The sequence below is a fragment of the Pelodiscus sinensis genome, chromosome 4 (assembly GCF_049634645.1).
Source record: "Pelodiscus sinensis isolate JC-2024 chromosome 4, ASM4963464v1, whole genome shotgun sequence".
NCBI classification, from domain to species: domain Eukaryota; kingdom Metazoa; phylum Chordata; order Testudines; family Trionychidae; genus Pelodiscus; species Pelodiscus sinensis.
The window spans coordinates 71,835,241-71,855,844 of record NC_134714.1 but is presented as its reverse complement, the minus strand read 5'-3'; the positions used below and the strand labels follow the sequence as shown (position 1 = coordinate 71,855,844).

Sequence of the window (20,604 nt, the reverse complement as noted above, 5' to 3'; positions counted from 1 at the left end):
TAAATCCTACACATAGGTTTCATGAGATACCCATGGAGTAGTGAGCAGCATCCTGTAGGATTTATTACGTTTATTACAATTTCAGAATTTCTCACACACTCTCTCTCTCTCTCTGTTCACCTTCCACTCCCAGCAAGGTTTTTATTCTATTCCACTTCACTGGGACAGTAGAAACATAGATTTCCAAAGCCCAAACTGCTCTTTTCCCTTGTCAGGGAAGAGAGTTGCCGCAAGCTCTTTTGGGAAATTTAAGAAAAGGCACATCCAGGTGACAGGTAAGTGCTAGCAGAGGTTGACACATTTAAGCAGCTGAGATTAACCAGCATTAAACATTCTGCACTTGGAAAAATCAAATGCTGTACACAGTGGTTCTTCAAGTCAGTGTGCCAGGAAGCTTGCAGTTGTCTTGACAGAGCAGTACTAAATCTCACTTCTTTATTCAATATTTAAGGGCATGGACACATTAATTCTAGCATTCAAAACCTCACCCCTCCATGCACTCTGATTATCATCATGAACTGTCCAGTTCCATTGCGCGGAATTTATTTTAAAATCCAGCAATAATTTGTAGTATGATTGATTAGATGATAATTAAAATCATTCTCCAGTTCACAGCACCTTAGTGTTGTCAAATGTCCTGGTTGGACAAGGATCGTTTTGGGTTTCTGTATCCTGTCTATGTGTAGGCAAGACAAAATTCTGACTTTCTTTCGCAAAAGTGTCCACACTGGGAAATTGTTTTGTTGTTGGAATTATTTGCTATTGGAAAGACAGAGTTAAATGACAGGACAGGAGTGAGGGGTTGTTTTTTAGGAAGCAGGGTGACGTTGGGAAGATCTGGGCTGCAAAAAAGGAAAAGAACAAGAAAATTACAATGTGGGAGGGTCAGATTGGTCATTGCGAAGACAGTGTTGTAAAGCAGTAGAATATTAGGGACAAAAATAATTTCTCAAGCCTATTCATAGAAAGGCTATTAGGGAGGGTGAATTAGTGTGTAAACAGTTTATTTTTGGTAAGAGAGAGGACTCCATCTGTGAACAACCTATTGGGTCCTCTTGTACTCTCCCTCACTACATCACCAACCCAAGTACTTCTGATTGCAAGCATTCCATTAGCAATATGGGAATACTGGAGTGCTGGAAGCTGATCAGCTTGTAATTTATTGCCAGACTACAGAAGCAGAAGGTTTGAAGTGATGAAAAGAAAGCATCGGGATCATGACTATCTGGACTCCTCAGATCTGGGCCAGTTTCAGGTGCTGTAAACCACCAGCTGTCTTCCCTCCACTGTGCTCCTGAGAGCTGACCATTTTTTTAAGGGCTGGTGGATTGGCAAGAAGTCAGACCAGCTGGATTCTCTTGTTTCTTAACATCAATTCCATTCTTAAATCAGGAGACAGGAGCCTCAGTACTTGCTTGAGCATCTGCTCTTTCACTCACTTTCAAAACAGAATAGAATCAACATGAGCCCCTGATGCCAGGAGTTGGGATTCACTAATTTGAAACATATTGATGACAATGGACATGCTGGCGAGCAGCAAGAAGTATGAAGTTAACAACAAAACATCATCTATCTTATTCTCTGGAAGACCCATCCCATATTCTGATGCTGAAGATCCTTGGATGCCTTATAGAAAATATTCAAATATATTCTACTCATAAACAATGTTGCTGGCCCATCACATATTTTTTTGTTTCTTTTCCCTTGTTCTTTACAGAGGATTATGACTTTAGGCAGTGAATAATCACCAAGAGCTGACAGGGTCTTAAATCTCATTTATGAGCTATGTCAACATTATGAGCTATGGGTATGATTTCCCTTTCTTTTGTATGTATACTCGCACTAGCTCTCATCAGAGGTATAGCTGAGCCATGCTGAGTAAATACGCACCATTTTCAGGCACCTTTGTACTCAGGCACTACTGTGCCTCTACTGCTACTACCTGTGCTACAGTAGCTACATTCCTACCATGAGTATGTGTACAAAAGCAGAGGAATTTGTACCCCTCGCTCATAGTGTGGACATAGCCATAATCTTGGCAAAGGAGAGTATGTCACATAAAGGGTACGGAAGGATTGTAAAGTCCAGGGTGAGTGGCAGGAACCCTCTTTTGGTTTTTCACCTAAGGATTCTAGGAGCTTCCCTGATGCAAAAAATAAAAGAGACTGTAAAAATGACATTAGAGTCACTTCTCTCTCGCTCTCTGATCCCAGATGACTTGGACTAGCACTGTAAATGGCACGCAGCACATAGGAATCCTCGTTCCCTTCATCGTCATCACTAGTAAACATTATGCAATCGGAACATAGTTAATAGTTTTCTTTCTCTTGACGATACGTTAGGTAGAGTAGACGGCAGCATGCTCTCTTGTAGCTGTGTAGGGCCTGCAGAGCTAAGACACCTGCCAATTTGGGCTGCTCAAAATTTTCCATTGAAACTCGTTTTTAAATGAAACTCTTTCCCGAGTGTCTGCTTTTTGTGGTAAATGTTGAATTTTCATGAAAAAACTGAAAACCTGAACAACAAAATGTTTTCAGCCAAATGCTGAAAACTTTTGGCTGCAGAATTTTTAGTTTCCATTCATTCACAGGGAGAAAATGCATATAGTAAGACGGTGCATATTTCTCACTAGTTACAGTTATGGTCAGACTTGTACTTGTAACAAAAAACACTGTTTTCATGAAAATGTCCTTAGTAATAAAAGAACAACTGGGGAGAAATGTAGAAAATAGTTTGTTCTCTAGCAGATTCCACCATCACTCCCCACAAAAAAATTGAGCCACATTGTGCCTTTCCATTGATTCTAATAGGGTCGGCAAGTTATAATGTAGGATAAAATTTGCCTCTGTATTTTTATAAGAATCACCATTTAGTGTGTGCTGATTACTTAGATCTTGATAGTGCCCTTGTATACTAGGGATGCTAGATACTGTACATTTGAATAGTCATGTAACTGCATGAAATGTTAGCCATTACATAACTATTTGATAGTCCCTGGGGGTGGGGCCAGCAGTCAGTGCGTTCCCAGCCCGACTCCTGGGGAGTCCCCTGCCACCCCGTGCTTCTGCCTCTGTATCAGAGTCGGCAGTGTGGAATGGCAGGGGGAGCTGGTCGACAAGGGGAGGACCAGGGCAGCAGTCCAGGGTGGCAGGGGAGCTGGTCCACAAAGAGAGGCTGCTTCATGGCAGCCTCCTTTCACCTCATGCCCCCTCCCCCCCAGCTGCTGCCTCTGATAGTAGGTGGCACCATGGAGGCAGCAAGGGTGGGGGAAATGTGTGTAGTCAACGAGATTATCCGATAAATCTAGGTTTATCAGTTAATTGTATAGTTGACTATACATTGATATCCTTATCATATACTTCCCACTGTGTTTTGTCCTGTGCAAGTAATTTTAAATGGTGAAAACAGTAGGTTTTTTTATTGCTATGTCTGTAGTTTATGCTTACAGGGCTGGCATGTGAATTTGTCGGTCTTTGCCTCCCACGCACTGCCTATTAGTTCTGTGTGGACTGGAAGAGGAGAGTATGTCACATAAAGGGTACGGAATGCACCTTGGCCAGCCAACTCGGAGAATGAGATCATCGCTACTGGACAGCAAGGCAGTCAAGCTCTGTCCTGACTAATGTACATACTGCAAAGCAAAGAGCTTAAAATGGCAGAGGACAGGGAGTGGGAGGTAGAAGGGCACTGTGGTTAATGACTTCATATAGAAGCTTGGCCCTGTGGCTTTTTATTGGGTAATGGGTTTTTCCACCATTAGCTATTTTTATACCTATACTTTTAAAATAGGGTGGGGGGGGGGGGGACAGCTTCTTCTGGTGTCATTAGAGACCTGCACAAAAAAAAGTAACGTGCAGGTGAAGAGTAGAGGTTATGTGTTTTGCCAATGAACCACAGCTCCTGCCTTTGAAACCCACGCTGTCTGAGCACAGAGGGAAAGTACTTTCATTCTTATTTAAGGACATAGCCTTTTTGATGAGCTCAGAATATTAATTCATTTTTAAATGATTCTTTCTGTGCTTTTCAAAGTTTTTATTTTTAGTGAACGTGCAGTTGCTGAAAGATGGCAGAGTGGACTACTTTGGAGACCATTTTCCTCTGTTTGTGTATAGACCCTTTATGTGTGTGATGGGGAAATACGTTCAACCCAGTTACTGAGGGTTTGGCTTCATGCAGAGAAGGTAGAGGAGTCTGGCAATGGGGCTGAGCACAGCGGGTGGTGAACCACCCTTCAAAAAGGATAAGAACTTGCATAAAATGGAAGAAGGGTGGAATGCATTGGCTCTGAGAAGTTGAACTGAGAAGGGACAGATTATGTTTAATTCAAGAGTACAGTTACACTGTAGCTGTAAGGAACCTCTGGCTGCAAGAAGTCTTATTGCTTTTTTTTTCAGAAAAATCTGGCTTGAGTACTTCTAAAATATTTCCACTACATGGGTCCGTGCATGAGTGGGCCTTTCATGGCTACCTTGCTGTCCAAACTTCCCTGAAAAAGCCATGTTTCTTGGTAGCTTAAAAAGAAGTTTAAAAAATATGGTTCCCTTCCCGTTAAGAGTGAAGGGGGTTCCTGAGAGTCCATCTGTGTTAACTGTTCACTGATTCCAGGCATGAAGGAGCAATCTCTGATTCAGTGCAGGACTGTATTCCTACTATTGCCAGCACAGAAAAATGAGGATGATTTCACAAACTATGCTAAGTTATGCCAGTCTGCACTATATACCTGTTGTATAGGGAGGTGAGAGGTGTTTGTGGATTTGGGTTTGTTCCAGTTTAGTTGATAGAAAAAGCAAAACTCCTAAACACATCTTGGCTTAGGGTTATAACCAATGCAAGCACAACTGACACTTTTTTGGACAACAGAGCATCATCTTATTTCAGCTGTACATGCCTTCTTTCTGGAAGCAGCATTTTGGATTGCACTTTGAATTCATTCCTTTGTTTAGCTTTTACTCTGGAAGTGGAACACCCTTAACTCTGTGTTTGACGTTCACCCCAGAAGGCTTTATTTTCCCTTGTGGCAGTGTGTGACCCAGTCAGGATTTTATGAACAGAGATTGACCTACCATATATTTGTGCTCCAGAAGTTACAGCTCCTGTCAATGTGCCTTACTCTTGACCTAGAAGGACCATCTTTTGTGGAGAAGGTAGAACGGTCTTTGTTCTCATTTTGTCTTTGGCCTTCACTTTGATGTAACCAAGAGAGGGATCAATTAGTACAAGTTGCCATTGGGGTTTATGATATAGACTGAGACCTCCAACTAATTTCATATAGGAACAGCCAATAGACAAGAACTCAACCTGGATCGGAATCAGTAACCTAGAGTCATAATGACAACTTCTGTTCTGTTTGTCTTTTATATGTGAGCTTGATGGTGTCTTGGAGCCCAGCTGCAGGTTGATTTGATATAAAAATCTTGAACTATGAAACTACTGGAAATGGTAGGGGGAGGCAGAGACTGCAGGGAAGGGATGTGCCTATGAAAATACTAACATTTGTTCTCCTCCTTTCATGAACTCATTAGCAATCAAATAGCTTTTGAAATGATAGAAAAGATAACCTTTTTAACAGTGTATTTTACTTGTAATCAATTTGCCTTCCATTTCCTCTTTCCTGCCTCTGAAACATCCGCTGTCTTCTGGTGTTTGGTTCAGGGAGGAGAGAAAGAATATCTATTCTCAACATCCTTGAACTTTCCTACAAAGCTGGCTCTGTTTCCCCTCTCAGCTCAGCTTACCGCTTGCTAATTTTTCTTCCTCTTTGTTGCTTAATATACATCTGCAGCAGACCTATGGTATCTCTTTAAAATGGAAACCTTTTCTGCAAAGCATTCCTTTTCACCCTGTAAAAGTTCTGCACTGTAAATTTGCTCCAGCTTTAATAACCACTTTGCACCAGACTCATAAATTTGAATAACTTCATGGAAGATTTGCTGGAAAGTGGGTCACACAGTCTTCTTTCTGACAGGTGCTGACACTGCATGGTACAACAAGCTTTTTCCTTTAAAAAATAAAGAGGCTACAGCAGTTAACTTGCCTGCCTTCTTTTAAACTGCTGTGAGCTTGGTCCTGCCTTTCTTCCACCCTCAAACTGCTGGTGTTATAAGTGGGAGTTTTGGGTCTCCAAGGATGAGGGAGAGTAATGTTGTATTTTAACTGTTGCATTTCCCAGCTGAGCCTTCCTGTTGACATTGAAATGTTAAGATATTGTCACATTTGAGCTATTACCAGAGGTGCTGAACTTCGAAGAGTTCATCTCTGTACCTTATAGGTATCTGCTACCACTCTAACAGGCCAATCCAAAAACCACATGCAACCTCTTGTCCATTTCTAGCTGTTTTTTTAAGGCAATACAGTGTGGATGCAGGCCTTCACCTTATTCTAAATAGCTAGGAGTGGGCTGGAAAATCTTAAGTCTCCCTCTTTAGTCTCTCATGCTCATCAAGCATCTTCTAATAATAATGCAATCCATTTTGGCCTAATATAGAGTGTTCTATACAATGATCTGTGTGCACTTTGCAAACCTTAATGAACTGCAGTAAATAAATTGTTCAGTAACACCAAAGGGGTCAGTGCATGGCATAGCTGGGCATGGAACTCAAACCTCCATGGCTGTGGCTCCAAACATTACACTATATTCCATCATGCAGCTGGCAGACTGTACTGGAGAGTTAGAACGAGAAGATGTTATGATGAGCATATCTGCCGTTTCAATACAGATTGGTTACACTAACAGAATCGCCCTCCTGGCACTTCAGCTTGCCATCTGCTGTGCCTGCTTCTGGAAGTATTTGTCCAGGTGAATGTTTGACATGTATTAGCATAAAGAAAAGTGAACCTCAGAGCAGGATAGCGCTGTTGTGGATTGTCTTCACGCCAGATCACATGATGCTCTGGGCAGGTGCTTTGGTGTGGGAATAAAGTGTAGTGTTTGGATACAATGAGAGAAGTAATTCAGAGTCGCACAGAGTGTAAACTCATATTTAACCACTGCCTTTGTTAAAAAATGTTATACATTTTGTGTGTGGACCTCTGGATTCAAATGCACTGATGCCAATAGCTTTGGGTATGTCTACACTACCCTCCTATTTCGAAGTAGGAGGGTAATGTAGGCATACCGCACTTGCAAATGAAGCCCGGGATTTGAATTTCCCGGGCTTCATTTGCATAAGCCGGGCGCCGTCATTTTTAAATCCCGGCTGGTTCGAACCCCGTGCCGCGCGGCTACACGCGGCACAAATTAGGTAGTTCGAACTAGGCTTCCTAGTTCGAACTACCGTTACTCCTCATTCCACGAGGAGTAACGGTAGTTCGAACTAGGAACCCTAGTTCGAACTACCTAGTTCGTGCCGCATGTAGCCGCGCGGCACGGGGTTCGAACCAGCCGGGATTTAAAAATGGCGGCGCCCGGCTTATGCAAATGAAGCCCGGGAAATTCAAATCCTGGGCTTCATTTGCAAGTGCGGTATGCCTACATTACCCCGCTAGTTTGAACTAGCGGGGTAGTGTAGACATACCCATATTAACTTATGCCATTCATTTCCAACTAGGGTGGACTCCATGTCCTTCTGGCTCAAGGACTGCTTTGTGCAAGACAAAATATATTTACCATCATTTGCAAGATACAAACCGTAATGGCAACCTTACAAGTTACTGGCAATTATTCTGAATTAATACTTTCCTAGTGACCTCACCAATTTTTCCAGAGTACAAGCTTACGTTAAAAAAAACATCAATAACATTTCTGCTCTGCATAGTTGTGAAGAAAGCCTTTCATGTGAAAGTGTTGATGGGTTTGGTCCTGAGTCCACAGACAGCCTGAAACAGTAGTTCTAGCTGAAGTGTGAACTGCCCTTTTCACCTCTATGCGGTGGTGAAATCCTACTAGTTACAAATTCAGTGTTCACATTAACTATTTCAGGGTATGTCTACACTACAGCACTAATTCGAACTAACTTCGAACTAAGCTAATTCGAATTAGTGCATCTAGACTTAAAAACTAGTTCAAATTCGTGTATTGCTAATTCGAACTAGCATGTCCACACAGAGTGGATCCTGAACTGGGGTTAAGGATGGCCGGAAGCAGTGCCGGCAGGGCATCAGATTAGGACTTAGAGCGTGGAGCTGCTGTCTCAGGCTAGCCGAGGGCTGTGCTTAAAGGGACCCGACCCCCATCTGGGACAGACAGTTCTCAGGGGTTCCCCGCTTGCAAAGCAGTCCTGGCTTGGAATGCCCTGAGTGCCCACACTCGGCACATCACAGCACTCAGCCATCAGCCCGGCTGCACTTGCCGCAGGCTGCCATCCGGAGGGGGGAGGTCAATCAAGGGGCTTCAGGAGAGCTTCCACCCTGAGGAGCCCCCAGAGCCAGCCCAGTCCTCCTCATCGGGGGCTCGTACCCCATTCCTCCCTCACCTCCTTCCACTTACCCCTCTCTAGCCCCCCTTCCTGATGTAAAAAATAAAGGAAACGTGTGTTCAAAAATAGAAACTCTCTTTATTGAACAAAACTCGGGGAAACTGGGAAAAGGAGGTGGGAGAGGGGAGGGCAACTAAAATGATCAGGGGTTTGGAACAGGTCCCATATGAAGAGAGGCTCAAGAGACTGGGACTTTTCAGCTTAGAAAAGAGGAGACTGAGGGGGGATATGATAGGGTATGTCTACACTACCACCCTAGTTCAAAATAGGGTGGTAACGTAGGCAACCGGAGTTGCAAATGAAGCCCAGGATTTTAATTTCCCGGGCTTCATTTGCATAAAGCCGGGCACCGCCATTTTTAAATGTCCGCTAGTGCGGACTCCGTGCCGCGCGGCTACACGCAGCACGGACTAAGTAGTTCGGACTACGAAGCCTAGTCCGAACTACCTAGTCCATGCCGCGTGTAGCCGTGCGGCACAGAGTCCGCACTAGCGGACATTTAAAATTGGCGGCGCCTGGCTTTATGCAAATGAAGCCCGGGAAATTCAAATCCCGGGCTTCATTTGCAACTCTGGTTGCCTACGTTACCACCCTAGTTCGAACTAGGGTGGTAGTGTAGACATACCCATAGAGGTCTATAAAAACATGAGTGGTGTGGAGAGGGTGCATAAAGAAAAGTTCTTCATTAGTTCCCATAATAGAAGGACTAAAGGACACCAAATGAAATGAATGGGTAGCAGGCTTCAAACTAACAACAGAAAGTTCTTCTTCACAAAGCAAATAGTCAACCTGTGGAACTCCTTGCTGCAGGAGGCTGTGAAGGCTGGAACTATTACAGAGTTTAAAGAGAAGTGAGATAAAGTCATGGAGGTTGGGTCCATGGAGTGCTATTAGCCAGGGGGTAGAAATGGTGTCCCTGGCCTCTGTTTGTGGAAGGCTGGAGATGGATGGCACGAGACAAATGGCTTGGTCATTGTCTTTGGTCCATCCCCTCCAGGGTCCCTAGTGTTGGCCGCTGTCGGCAGACAGGCTACTGGACTAGATGGACCTTTGGTCTGACCCAGTATGGCCATTCTAAGCTCAGGGTTGGGGGTCTCAGTGGACCACCTTGATTTTCATGCCAACCTGCTCCTGGGTGGCCAGGCTGGCAGCTATCCTGCCCTAGATGGCCACTTTCCTGTGCCTAGTGCGGAGGTCGTGGATGAGGTCCACGATGTCCGCACTTGACCAGGCGGGCGCCTGCCTCTTGCGGACCCGGGCAGGCTCCCGGGAGCCGCCAGCCTGGTCCCGGGAAGAGGCGGAGGGCTGGGTGGCAGCAGGTAGCTGGCTCGAGCCTTGCCAGGTGCAGGGTCTGCTGGCTGGGTGCTGGCAGGCTTGCACCTGGCACAGGCACCGTAGTCAGCCCGTGCCCCTTTAAGGGCTCCGGGGCCGGAAGGGGGGCAGAAGAGTTTCCCTGGTGGTGCCCAGAGTGGCCACCAGGGAAAGCTGGGGAGGGCTAGCCTCCCACTAGTTCAAATTAAGTGGCTACACAGCTCTTAATTCGAACTAGTTAATTCAAACTAGGCATTTGTCCTCGTGGAATGAGGTTTACCTAGTTCGAATTAAGCGCTCCGGTAGTTCGAATTAAGTTCGAACTAGTGGATCGCTAGTGTAGCGCCTATCAAAGTTAATTCGAACTAACGTCTGTTAGTTCAAATCAACTTTGTAGTGTAGACATACCCCCACTGTTGATCACAGAAACATCCAGCTATTCTGGACCCTTGGGAGGAGAGCAAGTAAAGAACTCCCTCTTCTTTTTTCTCAATCCAACTTCTGTTTCCCAGTTTGAAATATTACATAGTGTATGGCCAAGTGAAGTAGCTTTCTCTGCTCCATGCTTGATAATACATTTGAAACACTAAGAAGGCTTTAACTATTTGTTTATACCAGCCTGGAAACTGAAGAAGAAGTCTTAGATAATGTGGCCTGATGTCAGTTTTTCCCTACATTGTATTCTCCAGAGTTTTGTCCTGTCTTGCTTTAATTGGCTCTCAAGTGATTAGGAATTCACTGCTGTCCTTGGGAAATGCTTCCACAGTGTAATAAATCTGTCAGAAAGTTTCCTGACATTCAATATAATTTTCCTTTTACTCATCCTCAGTCCAACACTCTCAGTTACACTCTCTTGGACTATCTCAAAAAATCACCTCTCTTCTCATATATCTGTCTCTCCCTACCCAACCCCCTTTAATAATGTTTCTTGTGCTTCTCTGAATGCTCTACAATTTGTCCCTATTTTTATTTTGTTGATGTACAGCTTGAAGTAAAAACCCTCTCTCTCTCCATCTTGTATGGAACATGTAGAATTCAAAAGAAAAAGATCTGGGGCTTGTGCCAGCACAATAGATCAGTCTCCTATTTGAGGGTTAGAAAAATCAAGTGAAATGGTAGTTTAACGTAAGAACGGCCATACTGGGTCAGACCAGCAGTCCATCTAGCCCAGTATCCTGGAGTCTGCCAACAGTGGCCAATATCAGACGCCCAAGAGGAAGGGAACACAACAGGTAATCTTCACATGATCCCTCCTGTCACCCACTTCCAGAGAAACAGGCTAGGCACACCATTCCCACCCATCCTGGCTAATAGCCATTGATGGACCTAATCTCCATGAATTTATCTAGTTTTTTTTTTGAACCCTGTTAAAGTCTTAGTCTTCACCACATCCTCTGGAAAGGAGTTCCAGAGGTTAACTGTTTGCTGAGCGAAGAAAAACTTCCTTTTGTTGTTTTAAACCTGCCGCCTATTAATTTCATTTGGTGACCCCTAGTTCTTATATTGTGGGAACAAGTAAATAACTTTTCCTTATTCACTTTTTCCATACCAGTCATGATTTTATAGACCTCTGTCATATCCCCCCTTAGTCTCCTCTTTTCTAAGCTGAAAAGTCCAAGTCTTTTTAATCTTTCTTCATATGGGACCCGTTCCAAACCCCTAATCATTTTTGCCCTTTTCTGAACCTTTTCCAGTGCCAATATCTCTTTTTTGAGAACATTTGTACACAGTATTCAAGAGATGGGTGTACCATGATTTTATATAGAGACAATAAGATTTGGACTAAGCTAATTCTAGCATCTAGACCTAAAAACTAGTTCGAATTAGCATTTTGCTAATTCGAACTAGCATGTCCACATTGAGTGGACCCTGAACCAAAGTTAAGGCTGGCCGGAAGCAGTGCCGGCAGGGCATCAGGTTAGGACTTAGAGCGTGGAGCTGCTGTCTCAGGCTAGCCGAGGGCTGTGCTTAGAAGGACTCGACCCCAACCCCGGACAGACAGTTCTCAGGGTTCCCCGCTTGCTTGTCTACCTCAATGAGGGACAGCAAAGCAGTCCTGTCTTGGAGTGCCCACACTCGGCACATCACAGCACTCAGCCATCAGCCCAACTGCACTTGCCGCAGGCTGCCATCCGGGGGAGGGGAGTCAATCGGGGGGCTTCAGGAGAGTTTCCACCCTGAGGAGCCCGCAGAGCCACCCCAGTCCTCCCCATCAGGGGCTCGTACCCCATTCCTCCCTCACCTCCTTCCACTTACCCCTCCCTAGCCCCCCTTCCTGATGTAAAAAATAAAGGACACATGTTCAAAAATAGAAACTCTCTTTATTTAACAAAACTGGGGGGGAGGGGATTAATCTCTGGGGAGACTGGGAAAAGGAGGTGGGAGCGGGGAAGAGAGAAGGGAGGAGAGAGGAGGGGGAAACCTGGGAGGAGGGAGCTGGAAGGGGAAAGCCAAGGGTATAAGGAGGAGGGGAAGTATCAAACTATGGTACGCCATATCTTCAGTACTGTGTACAGATGTGATTTCCTCACCCCAAAAAAGATATTTTGGCCTTGGAAAGGGTTCCGAAATGGGCAACTAAAATGATCAGGGGTTTGGAACAGGTCCCATATGAAGAGAGGCTAAAGAGACTGGGACTTTTCAGCTTAGAAAAGAGGAGACTGAGGGGGGATATGATAGAGATCTATAAAATCATGAGTGGTGTGGAGAGGGTGTATAAAGAAAAGTTCTTCATTAGTTCCCATAATAGAAGGACTAAAGGACATCAAATGAAATGAATGGGTAGCAGGCTTCAAACTAACAACAGAAAGTTCTTCTTCACAAAGCAAATAGTCAACCTGTGGAACTCCTTGCTGCAGGAGGCTGTGAAGGCTGGAACTATAACAGAGTTTAAAGAGAAGTGAGATAAAGTCATGGAGGTTGGGTCCATGGAGTGCTATTAGCCAGGGGGTAGAAATGGTGTCCCTGGCCTCTGTTTGTGGAAGGCTGGAGATGGATGGCACGAGACAAATGGCTTGGTCATTGTCTTCGGTCCATCCCCTCCAGGGTACCTAGTGTTGGCCGCTGTCGGCAGACAGGCTACTGGGCTAGATGGACCTTTGGTCTTATCTAGTACGGCCATTCTTATGTTCTTATGTTCTAGGCTCAGGGTCGGGGGGCTCACTGGACCAACTTGATTTTCATGCAGACCTGCTCCTGGGTTTGTATGTGGCCTTTGGTGGCCAGGCTGGCAGCTATCCTGCCCTAGACGGCCACTTTCCTGTGCATAGTGTGGAGATCTTGGACGTTGGAGGCCTCCCTCCAAACCTGGATGAGGTCCACGATCTCTGCACTAGACCAGGCAGGCGCCCACCTCTTGCGGCTCCGGGCAGGCTCCTGGGAGCCGCCAACCTGGTCCCAGGAAGAGGTGGAGAGCTGGGTGGCAGCAGGTGGCTGGCTCGTGCCGTGCCAGGTGCAGGATCTGCTGGCTGGGTGCCGGCAGGCTTGCACCTGGCACGGGCACCGTAGCCAGACTGTGCCCCCTTATGAGCTCCGGGGCCGGGACGAGTTTCCCTGGTTGAGCCCAGAGTGGCCACCAGGGCAAGTTGGGAAGGGCTAGCCTCCCACTAGTTCGAATTAAGTGGCTACACAGCCCTTAATCCGAACTACTTAATTCGAACTAGGCGTTAGTCCTCGTAGAATGAGGTTTATCTAGTTCGAATTAAGCGCTCCGCTAGTTCGAATTAAGTTCGAACTAGCGGTTTGCCTGTGTAGCGCCTATGAAAGTTAATTCAAACTAACGGCTGTTAGTTCAAATTAACTTTGTAGTGTAGATATACCCTATCATATAGTACATACAGTTGGAATTATTTTTTCCGATGTGCATTACTTTACATTTGTCAACATTAAATTTCATTTGCCATTTAGTTGCCCAATAACTTAGTTTGGTGAAACTCTTCACAGTCTGCTTTGGTCTTCACTATCTTGAGTAGTTTGGTATCATCTGCGAATTTTGCCACCTCCCTGTTTACTCCTTTCTCTAGATCATGTATAAATAATTTGAATTGAATTGGTCCTAGGACAGACCCTTGGGGGACTCCATTAGTTACCTCTCTCCAGCCGAAAAACTTACCATTTATTCCTACGCTTTATTTCCTGTCTTTTAACTAGTTATCAGTCCATGAAAGGACCTTCCCTCTTATCCGATGTCAACTTACTTTACTTAAGAGCCTTTGGTGAGGTACCTTGTCAAAGGCTTTCTGGAAATCTAAGTATCCACTGGATCCCTCTTGTCCACTTGTTTGTTGACCCCTTCAAAGAACTTTAGCAGAAGTTCTATACTAATAAGTTCTTATACTAATAAGGCATGATTTCCCTTTACAGAAACCATATTGACTTGAGTTTAGCAAGTCAGGATCATGCTACGTTATTAGAAATGCCTTCCCCTGTGTCATCGTACACTGAATGCCTTTTTCTCCAAAGTTTGTACAGAGCTCACATAAATGAGAAGATTCCAAAATCTAATTTCCAGTAAGGGTGGGACAGTTTCATCCCTGATGTAACTCCACTGACTTTATTAGTATTACTGGCATCTGAGGCAGAAGCAGGCTCAGTTTTTGGAAACGTGACATTAACTCAATTTTTACAAAATTTGTGAGATTTCTAGTAGTGTGGGGTAAGGTTTAAGTTTGAGATCAGACGCATGACTGCTATCTTTCCTGGTTCCACATTTATGTCCATAAACCTCCTCCTTCATGATTTCTTTTAATAATGTCTCTTTGCTGGTCTACTTCCTTGTCTCAAGATCTTCAGAAACTGGGACTCCATGGAAGCAACGGGCTTAGAGAAAAGGGGATGGAGTCAATGAGAAAGGGAGTGAGCATGAGTCTGTTCTGACAAACACATAATAAACAGAATTTTGGGTTTCTATTTTCTTTCCCAATACCTGAAGATCTATCAGAGCTTCTCCTGTACAGTGTATCACCAGGTACTTAGAAAAGCATAGTGATATGCACTGGAAATTAGACTCTGCTTTTAGTATAATGACAGCCCATGGTAGTACTCTGTGAGAGGGGGACTTACACCAGACCAATGCTTACAAGGCAGGGAATGCTTAAGAAAAAGTGGAGGGTTCATGCAATTGAAAACATAGATCAAGCATTCATGTGAAATAAGCTGAGACGCACGACAAAGATTCTTCGGTGAAACAAATCTCTGATGCAGTCTTGACACAGTGGACTCATAAATTGTGTTGTTTTTAGTTTCAGGAGCCAGTGGGAGCAAGGACCAGGAACTTGGCTATGTGACAGCCGCATTGGGGAACACATGGAGTCACAGTGTCAACACAAGGCTCATATTACAGTATCATGACTTGCACACAAAACAGGTGAGGAATTTATCAGGAAAAAACAGTAAAAAATGAGTGCCCAGAGCTTCCTACCCTATGGTTTATGGGATAAACTCACTGTGAGTTCTGCCCGATTGGCTCAGAGAGGGCTCTGTGAAAATGCTATCCCCTTGTGCTTGGGATTATGATTTATGGAGTGCATTGACACCCAGTTCTGTTGGGTGAGGGACATTCCTTCAGTGTTCTGACACCTTGTGTTCTGGAGCAGTGATAGTGTTTTCTAAGTCAGTGGTGTGCAGTCTTTTTTGATCTGTGACCCCCGTGTCCTGGGGGCCACCAACTGCTGGGTCCAGCCCCCAGCTGGTCAGATCTAGGCACTGCGCCGCGGGGGCCACCAAATGACGGGCCCACCCCCTGGCTGGCCAGATCTGAGTACCTCTCCGCGGGGGCCGCCAACCGCCTGGCCCAGACCTCAGCTGGTTGGATCTAAATGCTGTGACCCCTGGGAAGACATCTGCAACCCCCTTGCGGGTTGCAACCCACGGATTGTGCATCACTGTTCTAAGTGACTGAAGTTCTGGAGATGGAGAAGTTCTGAAGTTCTTGTCCTTTGAGGACCTACATAATCATTGATCCTTGGGACAGTGATCCATGTGCCCTGCACTCTGTATGCTATCTGAGTTTCTACCAGTAAAATACTTGCCATGAGTATTCATATAGAAACCCTTACAGTTTTTCAGCTCTGTGCAAGTGAAATTTTCCTGTCTCCATCTGCAGTAATAATAGCTTTTGAATGCAAACATGATGGAAATTTTCCAGGGTCATATTTGCAGTAGCAAGGGAGCTCACTGTTTTCTCTGAGAAATGTCACGATGTGCAGTGAAATGTGGTAGCCTTTTTTTGCTTTCAAAAATCATCTTTTTCATTTTTGAGAAATCTGGTGAAAAATTCAGTTCCAAGACATTAATACATTTGCTTGTTGAAAGGCCAGCAAAACTCATGATGTAACTTATTCCCTTGGGATGTCTGTGGTTGGACTTTCTTAGTTTTGCATGTCTTATTATTATGCCAATATAACTCTTTCCAAAGATCCTGCCACTCTTTCTAACATTACCCATTTCCTTTGACTTAAAGTCAAGGTGTTGTTGGAAAAATTACCATGTAAAACTTTCTTCTTTCTTTTATTTGTTCCCAATGTGTCTGCCAGTCAGAGCTTCTGATTTTACTGCCACAAACCAATGGTTCCTTCTGCTAGCCTGCCAGGGACCATACAGATAATAGACTAATTCCACCATGCACATCATTAGTGAAGTTGTCATTTCAGCATCTTAATTTCTGGGAATGATGTATTGTGCAAAACAGAAACTTCACAGGTGGAATTTGTATCAAAGAGAAGTAGAAAAGGCATCTTTTGACTCATAGAATAGGCACATTTAATTTGGAGCTACTGAAAAATAAATTTGGAATCCATAATGTAATTTGCACAGCAACACATTTCTGAGGACAGCTATACCCTTAGTGCAAACTGGAAGCTGTAGTCCAGTACACAGCAGTCTCATCATAAGCCCAGCATAAAGGCTCTCAGATCCTCAGTTTAGGTATTGAAAACAAGACTTACAATACAAAGTAAGCAAACTAAAATGCATACAGTTATCATTGTGCCTCTGGAAGTGCAAAGTAATTTTTTTTGGTAGCCAACTTCTTAGGATACTGTCCCTTCTATAAGTAGTCTTTGAAAATCTCTCCTGCATCGGTCTCCTGCATCGGTCTTGAGTTCCTGAGGAAATTCCTTTTACTCTAGCTTCCCTTCACCCATCCATATACCTCTGTTATAAAAATTGCTGGGATGTGAAATAATATATCCAAGAGGGGCCTCCCTTGATATTCCACTTTCCTTGGAATGGATCCAGGGTTCTGTTTCTTACTGGGAATCTCACTCAGAGAAGGGAAAAATCAGCACCTGAAATACAGAGCTATATTCCTTCCTAGTATGAAGCTAGTATAGTGGGAGAGGATCCGTAACTAGGCCAGAGAGATTTCCTAAAGCGAAATATGTGAGGGGTATCCCAGCAGAGGTTGCTAGATGCTCATTCTCAGTTGTGGAATACTCATTTTCTTGGGGCAGACTTGGATATTATGTGGGTGTTCATAATCCCAAACGAACCGGGAAAGGGTGACTCCAACACATCAGATTGGAGAATTAATATTTGAGTGTAATCAGGGAAATGTAGCACAGAAGTCTGGCCAAAGATCTCTTATTTCAGACAAGGCACTGTCATGTTGCATAGTGCAGTGGGCAGTTTTAAGCCCCTCATGACTGGTGAGTTCTACTCCAAGAGAAGTCAGGGTGGCAGGTAATGAAACATGTATAAGAGTTTGCCTGTCTCAAAATGGACCATACTTGTTTTTTTGTGTGGAGAACAGCAGCTTATTTTAGTGCCTTCTTTAGAACCCAGGAGGAGCTGGGGTTGTGTGAGGAAATACTTCCTTTTGTTTATTTTAAACAGCTGCCTATCAATTTTCATTTGGAAACCCCTAGTTATGAGAAGGACTAAATAACACTTCCTTATTTACTTTATCCACACCAGCCAAGATTGTATATACCACTATCATATCCCCCCTTAGCCATCTCTTTTCCAAGCTAAATAGACCCAGTCTGATTAATCTGTCTTCATATGGACACTGTCCCATAGTTCTGTTGCCCTTTTCTGTACCTTTTCAAATTTCACTGTATCTTTTTTGAGATGGGGTGACCACGTCTATGCACAGTATTCAATACATGGGCGTAGTATGGATTTATATAAAGGCAGTGTGATATTTTCTGTCCTCTCTCTCCCTTTCCTAATGATTCCCAACATTCAATTTGCTTTTTTGACCACTGCTGCATTTTTTGAATGGCTGTTTTCAGAGAACGATCCACAGTGGCGTTAAGTTCTCTTTCTCCAGTAGTAACAGCTAATTTAGACGTCATCATTTTGTTATGTATAGTTATGATTATTTTCCAATGTGCATTACTTTGCATTTATCAACATTGGGCAACAAAATAGGAGATGAAATTCAATCACCCAGTGTCAAAGTCCCTTAGTAACTCTTTGCAGTCAGCTTTGAACTTAATTATCTTGAGTAGTTTTGTATCAGCTGTAAATTTTGCCTTCTTACAGTTTATTCCTTTTTCCAGATCATTTATGAGTATGCTGTGTTGAGCATTTATGAGTACTGTTGAGCAATATCTGACTCTTGGAAGACACCACTATTTATCTTTGTCAATTCTGAAAACTGATATTTGTTCCTACCCTTTGTTTCCTATTTTAACAAATTACTGATCCATGAGAGAATCTTTCCTTGTATACCATGACAGCTTACTTTGCTTAAGAGCCTTTGGTGAAGGGCCTCATCAAAGGCTTTCTGGAAATCTCAATACGCTAGATCCACTGTGTCCCCCTTGTCCATATGCTTGTTGAACCTTTCAAAGAATTCTAGTAGATTAGCGAGACATGATCTTCCCAATTAACTGTGTTCATCTATGTGTCTGATAATTCTGTTATTTACTATAGCTTCAACCAATTTGCCTGGTACTGACATTAAGCTTACCAGACAGTAATTGCTATGATCACCTCTGAAGTTTTTAATTTTTTTTTAAGTGGAATCACATTATTTATCCTCCAGTCATCTGGTACAGAAGCTCATTTAAATAATAAGTTACATACCAGAGTTAGTAGTTCTGTAATTTCACCTTTGGGTTCCTTCAGGAAAGAATGTTCCTGAGCTGGAATCTCCAGTATGTCACAAAATTAATCATGCCATTCAAGAACTAGGGGTATTAAAAGGGTTAACCAGTTAAATGCTAGTGTTTAACCAATTAACTATTTTAAATTAGGGCATGATGCCTGATCCAGTGTGGGGTCCCTCCACCTGGCCAGGGGCTGCTCTGCCCCGGTGCGTTTGGCCACTGCTGGAGTTTACTGGCAAGGGACAATCAACCAATAAGCATACCATTAAGCCTCATGCTTACCGGTAGAGCCCAAAAAATCTGCAGATATCCACTTTATATCTGTAGACATGAATGCGGATATTTGTGGTTCATTTTTGTGGATTTGGATGCAGATACCAATTTTGTATCTGCACAGGGCTTTACTTACTGGTATGCTTACTGGTTAACTGTTTAACATCTCCTACCAAGAACACAAGCACATTCTGTTAATAACAACTGAGGACTCGGTCCCTAAACTTCTGTGAAATGTGGTGATGAAATGAAAGAGCTCTGAGGAGGATGGCAAAAGAAGTTCTCTGTAGACTCCTTTATAAGGCGAATTTGCCAGCATTTTTATATGTATAAAATAATAATGTATTTGTTTTTCTCTAACCAAATAGGTCATTGACCTAGAACTAGGGTAGGCATCAAACAGTGACATTTTATTCACTTTCCTGAAGTCTACACAGAATAATATAGGCCCATTGTGTTTGGGCCAAAAATAGTGAGTTTTACTGGGACTACCCAGCCCCTTAGCTTTTTTATTGCCTTTGCTTCCTGCATGCGAGTCAATAGACTCAGAGATTTATGGTCCCACATCCACTGAACTCTCTTCTGGAGCTGACACATTCAGGGTTTTTAAAGACTGATATGCTATTTTATCACTTCCTTCTTTTCTGCCAAAGATAGGGTCCTGGACTAGATGATCCACTGGTCTAATCTGTATAGCAATTACTATGGTCTGGTTTCACTTTATACTACACAAGAAAGTTGTGGAGCACATCATATTGCATTAATAAAGCAATTTGAGATGCTCAGATAGAAGGTGCTGCTGATGATAATCCTTTTTCTGTGGTGTTCCTTACAAAGAGGATGTGTGTTGGATGAAAATAAAGGTCATAATTTTCACAGTCTAGAAAGGGTAACTTGTTAGTTGACAGTTTTCCTGATTCAGGTAAAGTGTTGCAATTTCACAAATCCACTGTGACACAAAAACAAATACAAGACTTCCCTCGTCAGAGTGATACCAGACATAACTTTCAGGATGCCCTTGGTTACAGATCAGCTGTTTTTGTCCTCATTCGATTTGTGCTGTATGAATAGCATTCCAACCTTGTGACTGATAACCATGAACTTCAATGGAGAGGTGGAGATAAATAATGAAAAAATGGTGTGCAAAACGTTTTGGGGGTGAGTCTTCCAAACTTTATATATGTTCGTCTACATGCAGTGTGCTTGTAGCCATGTTAGTCTCAGGATATTAGAGAAACAAATCGGGTGAGATATCTTTTATTGTACTAACTTCTGGACAGAGATTGCTTGATGCACATTGTTTTTTTATGTTTGTCATTCCACCAATGACTAAGAAATGACCATTAACCATGCAACAAAACCTACAGTGTTTTTATTCTACAGCCATTGGAGCAAAAGTTAATTAACTCAATTCTAAGGAATCTACTGACATGGTTCTGTTAGCAAGTGAGGGGAATAAGATAGAATAGTGTCAGGCTGGCTTTTTCTCAGTAAGAAAGAGAGAAAGCAAATAAACTATGGGGCATTTGCACAGAAGAGAGGAAATAAGT

The 20,604-nt window shown here is 43.4% G+C and overlaps 1 protein-coding gene across 6 annotated transcripts in view; it reads left to right on the top strand.

The window, feature by feature from the left end:
• RAD51B (RAD51 paralog B) overlaps window positions 1-20,604 on the top strand; it is a 627,945-nt gene that overhangs the window by 374,670 nt on the left and 232,671 nt on the right. For 5 of the 6 annotated variants that reach the window (XM_075927356.1, XM_075927355.1, XM_075927354.1 and 2 more), the window contains one exon: window positions 14,966-15,090. In XM_075927356.1, the coding sequence (XP_075783471.1) occupies window positions 14,966-15,090 (125 nt within the window). Of the gene's footprint in view, window positions 1-14,965; window positions 15,091-20,604 lie in introns of those variants that run through there. The other variant, XM_075927359.1, reaches the window with a different exon arrangement.